This window comes from Macaca mulatta, chromosome 13, assembly GCF_049350105.2.
Source record: "Macaca mulatta isolate MMU2019108-1 chromosome 13, T2T-MMU8v2.0, whole genome shotgun sequence".
Taxonomy (NCBI): Eukaryota; Metazoa; Chordata; class Mammalia; order Primates; family Cercopithecidae; genus Macaca; species Macaca mulatta.
The window spans coordinates 77,257,031-77,271,868 of NC_133418.1; the positions used below are offsets into that span (position 1 = coordinate 77,257,031).

At 47.3% G+C, this 14,838-nt stretch overlaps 1 protein-coding gene across 1 annotated transcript in view; it reads left to right on the top strand.

The window, feature by feature from the left end:
* The first annotated feature begins 12,073 nt into the window (after window positions 1–12,073).
* Window positions 12,074–14,838, top strand: part of KCNK12 (potassium two pore domain channel subfamily K member 12) — a 53,148-nt gene continuing 50,383 nt past the window's right edge. Inside the window, exon 1 of the mRNA XM_001113593.5 lies at window positions 12,074–13,097. Coding sequence (XP_001113593.1) covers window positions 12,707–13,097 — 391 coding nt within the window. The 5' untranslated portion in view covers window positions 12,074–12,706. The remainder of the gene's footprint in view (window positions 13,098–14,838) is intronic.

The following is a 14,838-nucleotide window of genomic DNA, read 5'->3' on the forward strand; positions in this document are numbered from 1 at the left end:
CCACTACCTTTTGCTGACTCTTTTCGGACTCAGCCCGCTTGCACCCAGGTGATTAAAAAGCTTTATTGGTCACACAAAGCCTGTTTGGTGGTCTCTTCACAACAACGCGCGTGACAAACGGCAGTTGGGCATCCCTAGATGGGGCAAGCGCAAGAGAGAGTCAGGGCTCTGAACAGGCTTCTCTTGATGTACAATGAGACCTTGGGTGAGGCAGAAGTAGCTGGTGAGTCCATCACCCTCTGCTTAGAACACCGCAGCTTCCCCTTTTTCTTAGGAATTCTTATGGGGCTGTCAGAGGTGTTGCAACCAGAGAAACTCCATCTTGAATAGGAGCTGCATAAAATGAGGCTGAATCCTAGTGGGCTACATTCCCAGACAGTTAGGCATTCTAAGTCACAGGTTGAGGTAGGAGATTGGCACAAGATACAGGTCATAAAGACCTTGCTGGTAAAACAGCTTGCAGTAAAGAAGCTGGCTAAAACTCACCAAAACCAAGATGGCGACAACAGTGACCTCTGGTCGTCCTCAATGCTACGTTCCCACCAATGCCCTCACAGTTTACAAATGCCATGGCAACATCAGGAAGTTACCCTATATGGTCTAAAAGGGATAGCATACAATCAAGAAATAACCATAAAAATGGGCAACCAGCAGCCCCCAGGGCTGCTCTGTCTATGGAGTAGCCATTCTTTATTCCTTTACTTTCTTAATAAACTTACTTTCACTTTAGTCTATGAACTCGCTCTGAATTCTTTCTTGCACGAGATCCAAGAACCCTCTCTTGGGATCTGGATTGGGATCACTTTCCAGTAACAGGGCTTCCAAAGCCCTGTAGGATCAGGCCTCTGCCCAGTGCAAAATGCCCTCACAGTGGTCTTCCACAGTTCTCTCCTTCTGCCAACAGACTTGGCATGCCATTCCAAGCTGCACAGCTGCCCTCTGTCATTCACTCACTCTCTTCCTGGTCAATGCCTACCTGTCTCAGCCCTGCCTAGGTCAAATATCCCTATATGCATCTCCTGAAACAACATAGTTCTTCATAGCCATTGTCACCATGGTCATTTTTCATTGACTTGTGTAACTTTTGATCCTGAAGTTCAATGAAGGCAGATACAAGAGTCAATTTTGGCTCTTGTATCCAGCACCTAGCCACATATCTGGCATTTAATTGGTGTTCCGTAATACTTGATGGAGAAAGAAATTAGCAAACCAAACTGGAATCCTGCCAATGAGCCTGGAGCCCTTTGTGATGTAGCTTCTGTTAAGAGAATTGGGAAGAGAGGAGAGAGTCATTCAAATCCTGGCGTTTTCACTCGGTGGGGCCTCCTCCACCATAGCCTGAGGTTTTCTCCTGATAAAATCTGCTTATGAAGAATGCCAAGGATGGCTATAGCCTATCCCAGCATGAATCCTGCAAGTGCTTTGGCTGACTTATTACCTTCAGGTTACAGTATATCATGCTTTTTAAGTATAACATAATGAGGGCTCATACAATGAGACAACCGCACGCAGATTGTAATCAATGTTTGAGAATGCATTTATTTAGCACTTTTCCTCCTGCTCAATATGCATGGAAAGATTTGAACTTTGCAACAAACCTCTCTTGAGCTGTTCTCTTCTCCAGCTTTTGTCTTCTGTCTCCCCTTTCATTCTCCATCTCCATCTGACAATTCTCCTCCAACTGTTCTACTATAAGGCTCTGAATTCTACTATAAGGCTGAACATTCTGAACAGAAAGGCCTGCATATTCAATAAGAGCCCCAAGGAACTTGCATGCAGGAGGGTCCAATACTATAAGGAGCTAGAATACCATCCACTTCAAGGCCAGCCAGCCCAGGGGATTGTTGGGTTGATGGAGACTGCAAATGCACTACTAAGTGAGTGCCTCTGACTTCCCTTCAGGGCCTTAGCTTCCTTATCTGCTATTCCAACAGCCCCTAATGGTACTCCCACTCTCCCTCCTACCCAGTCATTAATATAAAGGCAATTTTAAATGAGTTAGGATCCTTAATAGCACAGTGCCTGGCACAGAATAGAGGTTTAAAAGTCAACGTGGGCAGATCACAAGGTCAGGAGATCGAGACCATCCTGGCTAACATGGTGAAACCCTGTCTCTACTAAAACATACAAAAAATTAGCCAGGCATGGTGGCAGGTGCCTATAGTCCCAGTTACTTGGGAGGCTGAGGCAGGAGAATGACGTGAACCCGGGAGGCAGAGCTTGCAGTGAGCCGAGATCACACCACTGCACTCCAGCCTGGGCAACAAAGCGAGACTCCATCTCGAAAAATAAATAAATAAATAAATAAATTGTTATATAGGAGGAAGGAAGGGAGGGAGGGAGAAAAAGGGAAGCTGACTGACCACATTCATGTGCTCAACTATAAAGAAGACCTTCTATTCACAAGAAACATTCCTCCCTGTAGAAGCCCTATTGACCCATGTAATACCTGGAAAGCCATCCCCAAGACTCTTTTCCCCACCCCATCCCCACACCTAATTCCACCAATGCTACCCCTCCAGACATTATCCCCTACTACACACCCCTCCTCCAATATCCCCACTCACCAATGCTCATTTCTGGGCTATTACCAAGTAAAACAGTCACCCTCAGTTTGCTACGCATTTCTTTACATCAAACATCATGTTCTATGCTGTGATCCATTTTCAGCATTGCAGTTTTAATTAATGTCTAATGAACAAATCTCACCTTTGCATGTTTCACAACCCACAGACAAGTTAATAAATGAGAATGGTTTCATTATAAAAATCATTGCTTCCATAATCTATCTACTTCCAATGCCACCTTCCATTCTTTCCTCCTCTGGGTCTTATCCCCTTTTTAGAGTTGCCTAGCTAAAACAAATGCTCTAACTCTCTGAAAAGATCAGTTCAATATTCGTAGATTCCTGACTCATTCAAATGATGAAATATTAGCTATGGCAACCCTCCAGTATCTTTCTCCTAAGCCTTCCTCCCTTGCTTTGTTTTCGCTCTTGGTTCTGACAGCCTATTGGTTTTGGATTAGAAAGTTATTCATATTTCATCTCTCCCAACTGCAAGAATATAGAGGAACCAAGTGGAAGGAAAAATCCCACAGGAAAGTCAATCATGATGAGAACACAAGGTACAAATACCTGAGAGAAGAGGGGAGATTGGGAGATGAGACGAAAAAATTGAAGCAAATGAAGGTCAGGCCTGTTGATGGTCTCACCACATTTGAAGGTCTAAATTCCAATCTCAGACTCATTCAAGCAGGAACTTGTTCCTCCACACTGTGGCTTCCATCCTCAAAGTCACCTCATGATTCAAGGCAGCTGGAGTTCCAGTCATCACATCTATATTCCAGGAAGCACGACTGAGGAAGGGGAGATGGTGGAAGGGCAAAAGGGCCCCCCTTCCTGTGGAATTAGCTTTCTTTTATGCAGCCTTCCGGGAAGTCCCACATAATATTTTGCTAGAATTTAAAAATACAGTCTCACCTTATAAGGGAGAATGGAAAATAGGGTCTTGTAACTGGTCACAGTGACATCTCAAATAAAATGGGTGTTCTATTACTAAAAAAAGAGGTTGAACAGATATTTGAGTGGGAACTAGAAGTCTCATTGAGAAGCCAAACTCAAACACTTGCTGATATTTTAATAGGGGGAAAAAAAGAGTGATGAACTAAAGACAGAAGAGGGAAGAATAGGAAATCTTAAGAATCCAGCAATACCTACCAATGTGAAATTCAGCTAAAACTTTATTTTAGAGTACACTATGCCAACAAATGATATTTCACATGTATTTATTGACATGAAAGTAATATAAATTCCATGTTTATTGAACAGTCTCAGGTACCTTGAACAGTACTTGGCACATAGTAGGTTTAAATCAAAAGATGTCTTGAAAGATACATGATGTTAAATAAAAAAGTAAGTTTAAAGTAGTATGTAAAATATCCTATAACTTTACTAAAATCAAATATGTGTATGTATATGTAGATAGATAGACAGATAGAGCCAGCCAACCAGGCAGTAAGATCATTAAAATGACTGATAACAGTAATTTTCTCTGCATAATATGATAGAATTGGGGTAATTTTTATTTTCTTGTTTTTAGCTTTCGTGAATTTTCCAATTATTCTAAGTTAATTAGGCATTACTTTATACAGTTTTTAAAAGTCATATCAGAATTTAATTATGCATTACTTTATATAGTTTTTAAAAGTCATATCAGAATTTAATTATGCATTACTTATACAGTCTTAAAAAGTTATATCAAAATCCATTTGAGACAAAAATCAATACCTGTATAGCCTTACCTAGAGAACAAAAAAAATCTGGATTAGATTTTAAAATAAGAAAGAGTTGAAATAGATATTTAAAAATCATTTTTTAAAAATCACTTCTTAATAAAGAGTGATTCAGCTTTAGAAGACAGGGCTCCATAGAGACATTCAGACAAGGAACCCACAACTTTTTGGACAAGAGGATTAGGAAATAAGGAGTTGCCCTCAAAGCTTTAAGGCTCCTCTTCACTCTGGGATTCTTGTCTTCATTTCCAAACTGCCTGTCAACAGGCAGCAATTGGTGGCTTCATTAATCTTCAAATATTATGGTGACTTAAAGATGACATAGTGCATTCTTTACAAAGACAGATGTGGCAACTGAGTCCAGGGAGGTTTTAATACCAGATCCCCCAACTTTGCACCCAATATGTTCCTAATTTGTTTTCCTTTTCCCCTGCAGACATAGCTTATGCCTTTCAATGTTGCCATGTTTGTGGGGAAACAAAGTTTGCCATAAAATTGGCTTCATTAAGCTAGAGTCCACATATATTATATATCTGACTTTCATTTTAGAAGGAAAAATTCACCTTTGAGATTCACAGGATCAGTTAGTCTATGCCCTAAAGTTGTACTGAGAGGCTGAGAGGCCACCAATGGAGGTCCTGGATTATGAGAAAGAGACTCTTCCCTCTCCTCTCACCCATACTCAACATTAGCCCACCATAGTTCCTTGAATGCAATATGTTTTTTCTGGCTTCTATACATGCACCCAGGTCAATACTCCTGGTTGGGGTGTTCCCTCCCTTTCAGTCAATCCAAACCTTACCCATCCTTTAGGCCTTGCCCCCATTCTTCCTGATATCCAAAGCTTCCTCTGACTCCTGCAGCCCTTGTTACAGGCTCCCTTCTCTGACCTCCTGTGACCAGTACCACACAGTCAGCTCCTAACTGTATCTGCTATGTCATAGTCCTTATTGCTTCATACATGTGCATCTTATCACCTCAGCCAGACTCTAAGCTCTTGCAGGGAGAGTAAGGTTCATCACACACACACACACACACACACACACACAGATTATAGTACACTGCTTTATACCTGGTAGGTTCTCAATAAATATCTGTTCATCAGTTATTTGGAAATAACCAGAAAACAGCTGAACAATCACAAATTTTTAACAAGTTGAGTTATAAGACAGTCTCATGACACAACTATATGCTGTTTACAAGAAACTAACTTAAGATCTAAGGACAAATAGGTTGAAAACGAAAGAATGGAAAAAGATATTCCACGCAAACAGTAACCAAAAGAGACCTGGGTGGCTATACTAATATTAGAAAAAACGGACTGTAAGTCAAAAATTGTTGTAGGCCAGTTGCAGCGGATCATGCTTGTAATCCTAGCACTTTGAGAGACCAAGCCTGCACAACATAGTGAGACCCTATCTCTACAAAAAATAAGAAAATTAGCCAGGCATGGTGGTGCATGTCTGTAGTCCCAGCTTCTTGGGAGGGTGAGGTGGGAGGATTGCTTGAGCCCAGGAGTTTTAGGTTGCAGTGAGCTATAATTGTGCCACTGCACTTCTGCCTGGATAACACAGTGAGACCCTGTCTCAAAAAGAAAATTTATTATAAGAGGAAAAAAAAAGGATATCATATACAGATGCTCCTCAAATTATGATAGGGTTACATCCAAATTTAATTTCATTATTTTCTCTATAGCACAGTTAAATTGTTTCCAATTTTCCCATTTTTTTATTTTAAAGAAATTACTTTCCTTGGGATAAATTCTTTTCTATTTCCACCATTAGTTGAAAATATCCTAAGTCTAAAATGTATATTAGCTTACAATTGGGCAAAATAGTCTAACACAAAGCTTATTTTATAATAAAGTGTTGAATATCTTATGTAATTCATTGAGTACTACACATTAAGTGAAAAGTGCAATGGTTTTACACCATCGTAAAGTCAAAAAGTTGTAAGTCAAACCATTGTAAATCAGACACCATCTCTATTAACAAAAGGGTAAATCTATCAAGAAGCTATAACAATTGTAACGTATATACAGCAAGCAACAGAGCCTCGAAATATATGACAGCAGCACTGACATAATTGAAGGGAGAACTAGAGAGTTTTACTCTTGTAGTTGCAGACCTCAATATTTCACCTTCAATAATGGATAGAACATCTAAACACAAGAACAATATGAAAATAGAGGCATGTTACCCACGTTTTTTTCCAGTCCAACAGGAGCCCTGTCCTCCAAATGCCAATGGAAAGAAAAGGAGGACAGTATTGTAAGTGCTATTACAAATGTTATGGTTAAGTGCTGCTGCACATTTGAGACATGTCTTGCCTATCACCACTCAAGATGCACTTCATCATAAGGAACCACTTCAGGCGCCAAGGCTACTGTCTTCTCAGGTCACAAGTCCAGAGTCAACACTTGTCTTCAAATCCCACACAGTTTTAGGGAGATTGAACTACAGGGCATCCAGTATCAGTTACATCCTGTGTCACCAAAACACGTAGACCCTTGTCTAAGCCTCCAGTCAGACTCCTGCTTCCCCAGAATAATTTTATTTCAAGGGGCCTTTCTTCCAGCTCCTGGGCTGTGACCAGACTCTCCCCATGCTTTCCTCAACAAGACTCCTTGACCTTAAATTCACGGAAGACAAATCAGATGTCTTTCTCTTCCATTCTGGAAGGCCCTGGGTAAAACTGGTTCACTTCTTCCCAGCTACCAGCTCTGTGAAACATGGTGTGAGGAAACATTTGTCAAATGACTTAAAACATAAAAGGTTTTATAAAAACTTAATTCCAGGAGAATGGGGGGAGGAGGGCTATTGTAGCTATACTACTAAGAAGGCAATTCAACTGACCCTTCGCGGGATAGAGATAACCATCTTCTCCATACTAAAAAAAAAAAAAAAGTATCCGTTAGACAGCTAATTGTCAATAAGTAATGCAGACAATGAGTACTACAGGAATTCTGAGAACAAGAAGATCAAAGAGGTTTGAAGGCAACCAGAATATTTTGGATCTGCTACTACTTGAAATGCAAAACTTGTCACCAAAATTTTACCACCACAGATTAATTTTTAAGAGAAAGTATTTTGGAGCAAACTCCTTTATTCAAATTTAATTTCATAATTTTCTCTGTAACACAACTAAACTGTTTTAAATCTTCTCACTTCTAAAAGAAATTATTTTCCTTGGGATAAATTTCTATTTCCACGGCCGGGCGCGGTGGCTCAAGCCTGTAATCCCAGCACTTTGGGAGGCCGAGACGGGCGGATCACGAGGTCAGGAGATCGAGACCATCCTGGTTAACACGGTGAAACCCCGTCTCTACTAAAAAATACAAAAAATTAGCCGGGCGCGGTGGTGGGCGCCTGTAGTCCCAGCTACTCGGGAGGCTGAGGCAGGAGAATGGCGTGAACCCGGGAGGCGGAGCTTGCAGTGAGCTGAGATCCGGCCACTGCACTCCAGCCCGGGCGACAGAGCGAGACTCTGTCTCAAAAAAAAAAAAAAAAAAAAAAAAAAAAAAAAAAAAAAAATTTCTATTTCCATTTTTTTGGATAAAGATTATCTTAATTCATATTTTTGTTTGTTTTTAGACGGAGTCTTGCTCTGTCACCCAAGCTAGAGTACAATGGTGCAGTGGCGCCATCTCAGCTCACGACAACCTCTGACTCCCGGGTTCAAGCGATTCCTCTGCCTCAGCCTCCCAAGTAGCTGGGATTACAGGTGCCTGCCACCACACCCAGCTAATTTTTTTGTATTTTTAGTAGAGACAGGGTTTCACCGTATTAGCCAGGATGGTCTCACTTTCCTGATCTCATGATCCACCTGCCTCAGCCTCCCAAAGTGCTGGGATTACAGGTGTGAGCCACCACGCCCAGCCCATTGTATTTGTTTTTTAACAGCTTTACTGAGATGTAACTCACATATCATACAATTCATTCATTTAAAGTGTACAATTTAATGCTTTTTAGTGTATTTACAGAGCTGTCCAATCATCACCACAATTAACTTTAGAACATTTTTATCACTTCCAAAAGAAACCCCATCCCCATTAGCAGACACTCCCATTCTCCTGAACTCCCACCCCTAAGCAACCACTAAGTTGTTTTGTCTTTATAGATTTGTCTACTCTGGACATTTTATACAAATAGAATCGTACAATATGTGGTCCTTTGTGACTGGTTTCTTTCACTTAGTATATTTTCAAGATTTATGCACATTGTAGTATATATTAGTACTTCATTCCTTCTTATTGCCAAATATGTCATTGTATAAATATACTACATTTTATTTATTATTAATCAGATAATGGACTTATAGGTTCACCACTTTCTACTTTTTGGCTATTATGAATGGTGCTGCTATGAATATTCATGTACAAGTTTTTGTGAAGGTACATTTTTGTTTATCTCCTTGGGTATATACCTAGGAGTGGAGTTGCCAATTGGTTCCATTTGACTTTACCTAATTTTCTTGGCTAACAGTCCTATATTGTGCTTGTGTGTGTGTGTGTGTATATACATATATATACATATGGCAGAAAGACACAGAGGCAGAAAAGAAAAAGAGAGGCTGTACTTGTTTGCATGTCTTATCTGAAATTTTTGCATGCATAGCAGATTCAATAACCATAGAGTTGAAAAGATGGCATCAAAATCATTGGCTCAAAATATCCTACAAAGGGAAAACTTTCTGGAAAAAATGTCTAACCTGAGTTGAGCTGGTTTTTTTTTTAAAGAGCTGGAGAGGAGAAGAGAGAAGATAGTGCTGCAGTAGGGGCCACAGCACAAGTAAAGGCCTGGTGATTGGGCTGGATATAGAGTACTTGGGGAATAAGTAAAAGTTAGTAGATGAGGCTGGAATGATTTGTTAGGAATCACCTCATCAAGGTCTTTGAATGGCAGCCTCAAGGGTTTAAAAACTACATTTTTAGGCCGGGCGCTGTGGCTCACGCCTGTAATCCCAGCACTTTGGGAGGCCGAGGCGGGCGGATCACAAGGTCAGGAGATCGAGACAATCCTGGCTAACACGGTGAAAAACCCCATCTCTACTAAAAGTATAAAAAATTAGCCGGGCGCGGTGGCAGGCACCTGTAGTCCCAGCTACTCGGGAGGCTGAGGCAGGAGAATGACGTGAACCCGGGAGGCGGAGCTTGCAGTGAGCCGAGATCGAGCCACTGCACTCCAACCTGGGCGACAGAGGGAGACTCCGCCTCAAAAAAAAAAAAAAAAAAAAAAAACCCTACATTTTTATAGCTTTAGGGGAGCCATTGGAGACTATGGTTTAAATACGTCAATCGCATGATCAGATCAGATGGGCATGATTACAGCAATGACTGGCAGGTGCAGGCAGGATGTACCTAAATGGGGAGACACGAAGCAAGCCCTCCTCCTTAGGAGTCTATTGCAGCAATTCAGGACTGAGGTAAAGGCTCTGAGCATAGCCAGCTGGAAGTCAGTAGCTTAAATATTGATTTAGTGGGCAAAAGCCGCATTCATCACGGGGCTGGTTCCCTAAAAACCCCGTGCGTATGTGCAGGGAACTCATCATTTCCCTATTACATAAATTGATTAGGTCATTCGGAGCCGAGATTGATGCCAGAGATTTGCTGCTAATCATGCTAGAATAGCAAGTTGGAGGACAAGACAGGCCTTCTGCCAACTGGGCAAGGAACTGGTCCCAGAAGCAGAGAACACTGCAGCGAAGTACCCTGTGTTTGCTTGGGGAGTCTGAACAAAGATAGCCTCTGAGAGGCCTGGCAATGCCCTTCAGTTACATCTGGAGTCTCCAGGGCAACTCCTAGAATGACACTTCTCAGGGCTTCTGTCAAGAGCTGACCAGCCAAGTGGAATCCAGCCCCAAAGGTCCATGACAGGGCCGTCCTCACTGTGTGCTGAAGCTGTAAGAGTGGAGGTACTGGGGGAACAGGGCCTAGGACAGGATCTGTGGAGAGTCCAGGGGAGCCAAAGCCTTGGAGAGTTTACTGTTTTGGCAATAATAACAATAGTCTGCAATAACAAAAATTTGTGTTTGTATACACCTTCTACAGTGCTCCAGAAAAAAGGGAGGTTCAGCTTTCTTGGTGGATAAAATACTCTCCCTCTCACACAAAGACACCCTAGCCCCATTCTAAGGAGAGCCCTGCAAAACTAGCCACATGCCATCCAGTGCCAGGAAGCCTGGTTCTGACATGGTGGTGGTGGAGTTTCTACCCATCTGTCCCTAACACAGAGGGAAGTGTACTTGGCTCCATCTATATACTGAGGCAGCATTATCTGGGAAGAACCAAATCTCCAGAGCACCCTGGTTTGGGACAATCAACATCCCAAGTCAGATGTCTTTCAGCTTTCACAGCTCTCCTGTCTGCAGCCCACTTCTCATTCTGCGACCGGCCCCAGTTTCAAAGGCGTGAAATGCTCAGTGAGTAGTGGAGGGAACACTGTTAGTACTATGACCCGTAATTGACGCTGCTGCCACCACTTTTGGTTGACCTTAGCCCCTAACTGGAAATGGGTGGGGGGGCAGGGGGCAGGGATCTACTTTTTGCCACCGCTCACCCACCTGGGATATCTAAGTATAGTCATCATCATTATTATTATTTGCTGCCATCACATCATCACCAGGGTCTTGCTTCCCGCAGTCCATAGTAAGGGGGAGGACAGGGAAGGAACCGGCTGCCCGAAGAGGATGATTTTCCGCCTGTACTGAGGGTGTTCCTCGCCAGAACTTTTGTGGCACCGGCAAAGCCGGCTTGTGTCCAGCAGAGAAGCACCCGCAGCCGCGCGGGGCATCCGTCGTCTTTTTCTGCCGCGGTGGGGCATAGGAGGGCAACCATTTGCCCGGGGCGTTCCATAGCACACCGTTCCCCGCGCCGGCCTCAGGGGAGCTGCTAGTGAGCTTCCCCTACATCTCCTCTATTTCTCTGCTCTCTGCTGCAGCCAGGGTCTTATTCCCCGCCCCGGGCTAGAGGGGTCGGTGAGCTGGGGTGGCGAAAGGAGCCCAGCAGTCCGCCGGGCCTGGGCTCTTTTTCCCGGTGGCACCTTGGTCCCCCACCCGCGCTTGACTCCTCCCCCGTCTCTCTTCCGCAGCGTCCCCGCCCTGTCAGCAGCCTGCTTCAGCGACCGCACCTGCCTCGGGTGGTGGGTGGGGGGGGTACACGCAGGAGGTAAAAAGGAAAACAGGGAGGGTTTGGGGTGCACAGCGCAGCGGGGTGAGCAGCCTTGCCCGCGCCTCGGACCCCTGCAGCCCTAGCGGCGCCCGCCCGCGGCTGCGGCACCGATGCGCTGTCCGCGGTGCTGACGCCGGCCGCCGCTCGGTCGGGAGGGGGAGCAAAAGACCTCGTTCCCGGGTCGCCCGGAGCCCAGCGACCGCCTCTCCCCGATTCCCCATTTCCTAATGGAACCCGCTGCGTCCTGGCGCTGCGGTTCGATCCAGGGCAAAGGAGTGAACGAAGGTAACTTAAACTTCGGACTAACGCCCGAGAACCCAGTGTCGGCGATCCGCGTCGCGCAGCCTCCAGCCCTGGAGACCTCAGAGCACCACCAAGTTGAGCAAAGTTTCACCGCGGCATGAGATAAGGGAGGGATTCCAGAGGCGAAGCGCAGAGAGGAGCAAGACGAGGTTCCCCGGCGAGGTGGTAGCTCGCACCGCAGTCGGACACCTGCTCCGGTGCCCCGCATTAGTGCCGCCGGAGCCACCGGGAGGCGTCGTGGCAGCCCAACTCTCCACCCCCTCCCTCCTGTCCCTACTCACCCCTCCCCAACACCCCGCCCCGGGCGCCAGTGACTCCGCCTCTCCCTGCCGGGCGGCTCTTCGGCTGGAGCTGAGAAAGGAGCGCTTTCCCGGACTCGGCTCGGCTCCGAGGCTCCGAAGCCGACGCCGCCAGCTCAGCCCCGGGGGCGGGAGCAGGACTGCCAGCAGAGCCCGCACCTAGGAGCCGCCGAGCCCGAACGCCTCATGGGACGCCCCCGGGGGCTCTCTCCCCGCCCTGCTGCCGAGTCCCGGTCCTAGGCGCGCGGGCTCCACGGCCCACCCCGCCCGCAGCCCGCGGCCTGTCTGGAGAGGAGTATGAGGCCCGGGGCCCCGCGGACGCCGGCCACCGGGCGGCAGGGGCCTAGCTGCGAAGCCCCGCGCCGGAGGGCGGCGGGTAAGGAGCCGCGGGAGCCGGCGAGGCGTCGGGGCGCGGAGAGGAGCGCCCCTGCCCGGGCACCCGCTGGGCCACGGGACTCGCGTGTGGCCTGAGTGCCGGGGAGGAGGCGGAGGCGCCCCTCCGTCCGGGCTCTGGGAAGGCGGCGAGGGGCTCCGCGGCGGCCCCGGACCCCTGGCCACCATCCTCACGCTCCTGCTCCCGCCGGGGGGATGTCGCGGCCCGGGCCCCGAGCGCCGCCCCGGCCCCGGGGCTGAGCTCCGGACCATGTCCTCCCGCAGCCCCCGGCCCCCGCCCCGCCGTAGCCGCCGCCGCCTGCCGCGCCCCTCCTGCTGCTGCTGCTGCTGCCGCCGCTCGCACCTCAACGAGGACACCGGCCGCTTCGTGCTGCTGGCGGCGCTCATCGGCCTCTACCTGGTGGCGGGTGCCACAGTCTTTTCCGCGCTGGAGAGCCCCGGCGAGGCGGAGGCGCGGGCGCGCTGGGGCGCCACGCTGCGCAACTTCAGCGCAGCGCACGGCGTGGCCGAGCCGGAGCTGCGCGCCTTCCTCCGGCACTACGAGGCCGCGCTGGCCGCCGGCGTCCGCGCCGACGCGCTGCGCCCGCGCTGGGACTTCCCCGGCGCTTTCTACTTCGTGGGCACCGTGGTGTCAACCATAGGTGAGCGGCGCGCCCCCCCGCGCGTCTTTCCTCTCTGTGCCTTTCACCTGCCGCCCTTTTCACTGCTCGGCCGCTCGGTCGGCGTCCCTCGGCTCTCCCTTCCCTTCTAATGTCCCTTTGCTTACTTTTGTCTCGCCCTCTCTTCTCCGCCGGACCCCGTTCTCTCTCTGTCTCCCTCTCGGCTTTCAGTGACGGAGGAAAGCCCACCTCTGGTGCTCACCCGCGGTGGTTTGCCTGGCAGTGTGGCCTAATGGGGGAGAATCCGGGCCGCCTGCGCTCCAACACTGACCGGCTCCGTGACCTGACCTCTGTGAGCCTCCGTTTTCTCCTCTAAGAATACGTGCCAAGGGCTACCGGTTCTTTCCTATTTTCCACCCACAACCCCCAGGTCTCAGTTTCCTCTCCAGGATGATCTCAAAAGCCCCTTCTCTCTCCACCCTAAGCGCTTTTATTTCTTTTCATAGTCTTCCCCCTTTCTTCTTTTACCCTGTGTTTTCCCCCTCAGTGGCCTCTAACTCCTTTACCCTGGAGAGGGTGACCACTTGCCCCAGAATCACTTTCCCTAGATCTCCTTCCCACCTGCTTCTCCTACAATCTATACCGCCCCTTACCCGCCCCCCCAAAGTAAAACCCGTTAGCCTGAGGCCAGGACTTCAGCTGCTGTTCTGCCTCCCTTCCTTGTGTTCTCCCCCAACTCCCAGCCCCTTCTCCAATTTCTTGACCGTTTCTTTGTTCCCTTGCCACTTTTTCCAACCATTAGTGGTACCAAGGGGTAGCTGGGAGCAGTGATAGTTCCCCCATTCTTTCCATCATGTCTTCTCCCTTTTTTTTGGATATAAACAGTTTACGTTTTCTCAACCTTATGAAGAATGCTGTGTAAAGAGTCCTTCAAGCCCCCGCCCCTTTCTGTGTGGCCAGACTGCTGCCTCTGAGCTCCTGTGGAGAAATTCTGGAGCCACCCCTGCTCTCCATCCACCCCTTTCATTCCTCTTTCTTCCTCTCCTTTCACTCGCTTTTCCCATCCCTCACTTTCCCTGGGTGTCATGTGAAACAAAGCCCCCCCCCCCACTCACCTGTATAGAGTGCAGCAGAAATGCATGCTTATCACCTTGACAAGGCTTTGTGTGTCCCCAACTCCTGTTTTGAATCCCAGGATGGAAGAAGGCACTTGGCTGGTCACACCTCTAGTCACCCCAGGGCACTGTCTCCTGTGCAGTTTTGGAGGAGGGGGTTGGATTTGCTGGGCTTGAGAAGTGAGGGATTTCATAGACACACGTTCTGGAGTGGTTTGGTATGCCAGTTCAGATACAGAGGCATGGACTGTAACTGACCAGGATAAGCCATAGCAGATGGCTGGTTGGAGGCAGGGAGAGAGGCTGCCTCCATGTGCAGCATATGAGCAGCTAGAGATGTCTCTCTAAGTGTATATGTATAGTCTATGAAAGCACTTCCTTGCCTTCAATGATTTTTCATGTGTCATGCTTGATCTGATTATTTTAAATAGAAAAGGCAAATATGGCCCCCGTCCAAGGCACACACAAATTGGATAAAAATATCCTTTAAAAAGCTATATCATGTTGTTATGGTGATAGAAGATATAAAATGACCCCCTCAAAAATCCCCTTTTAAGAGCTGCATCAAGTTGCTATAGCAACTAGAGTTTTTTTTTTTTTTCTTAAATGCTTTAAAAGTACTAAGGATGCTTAGTCCTGGAGGATGACATCATGCATCCATAGCTCAT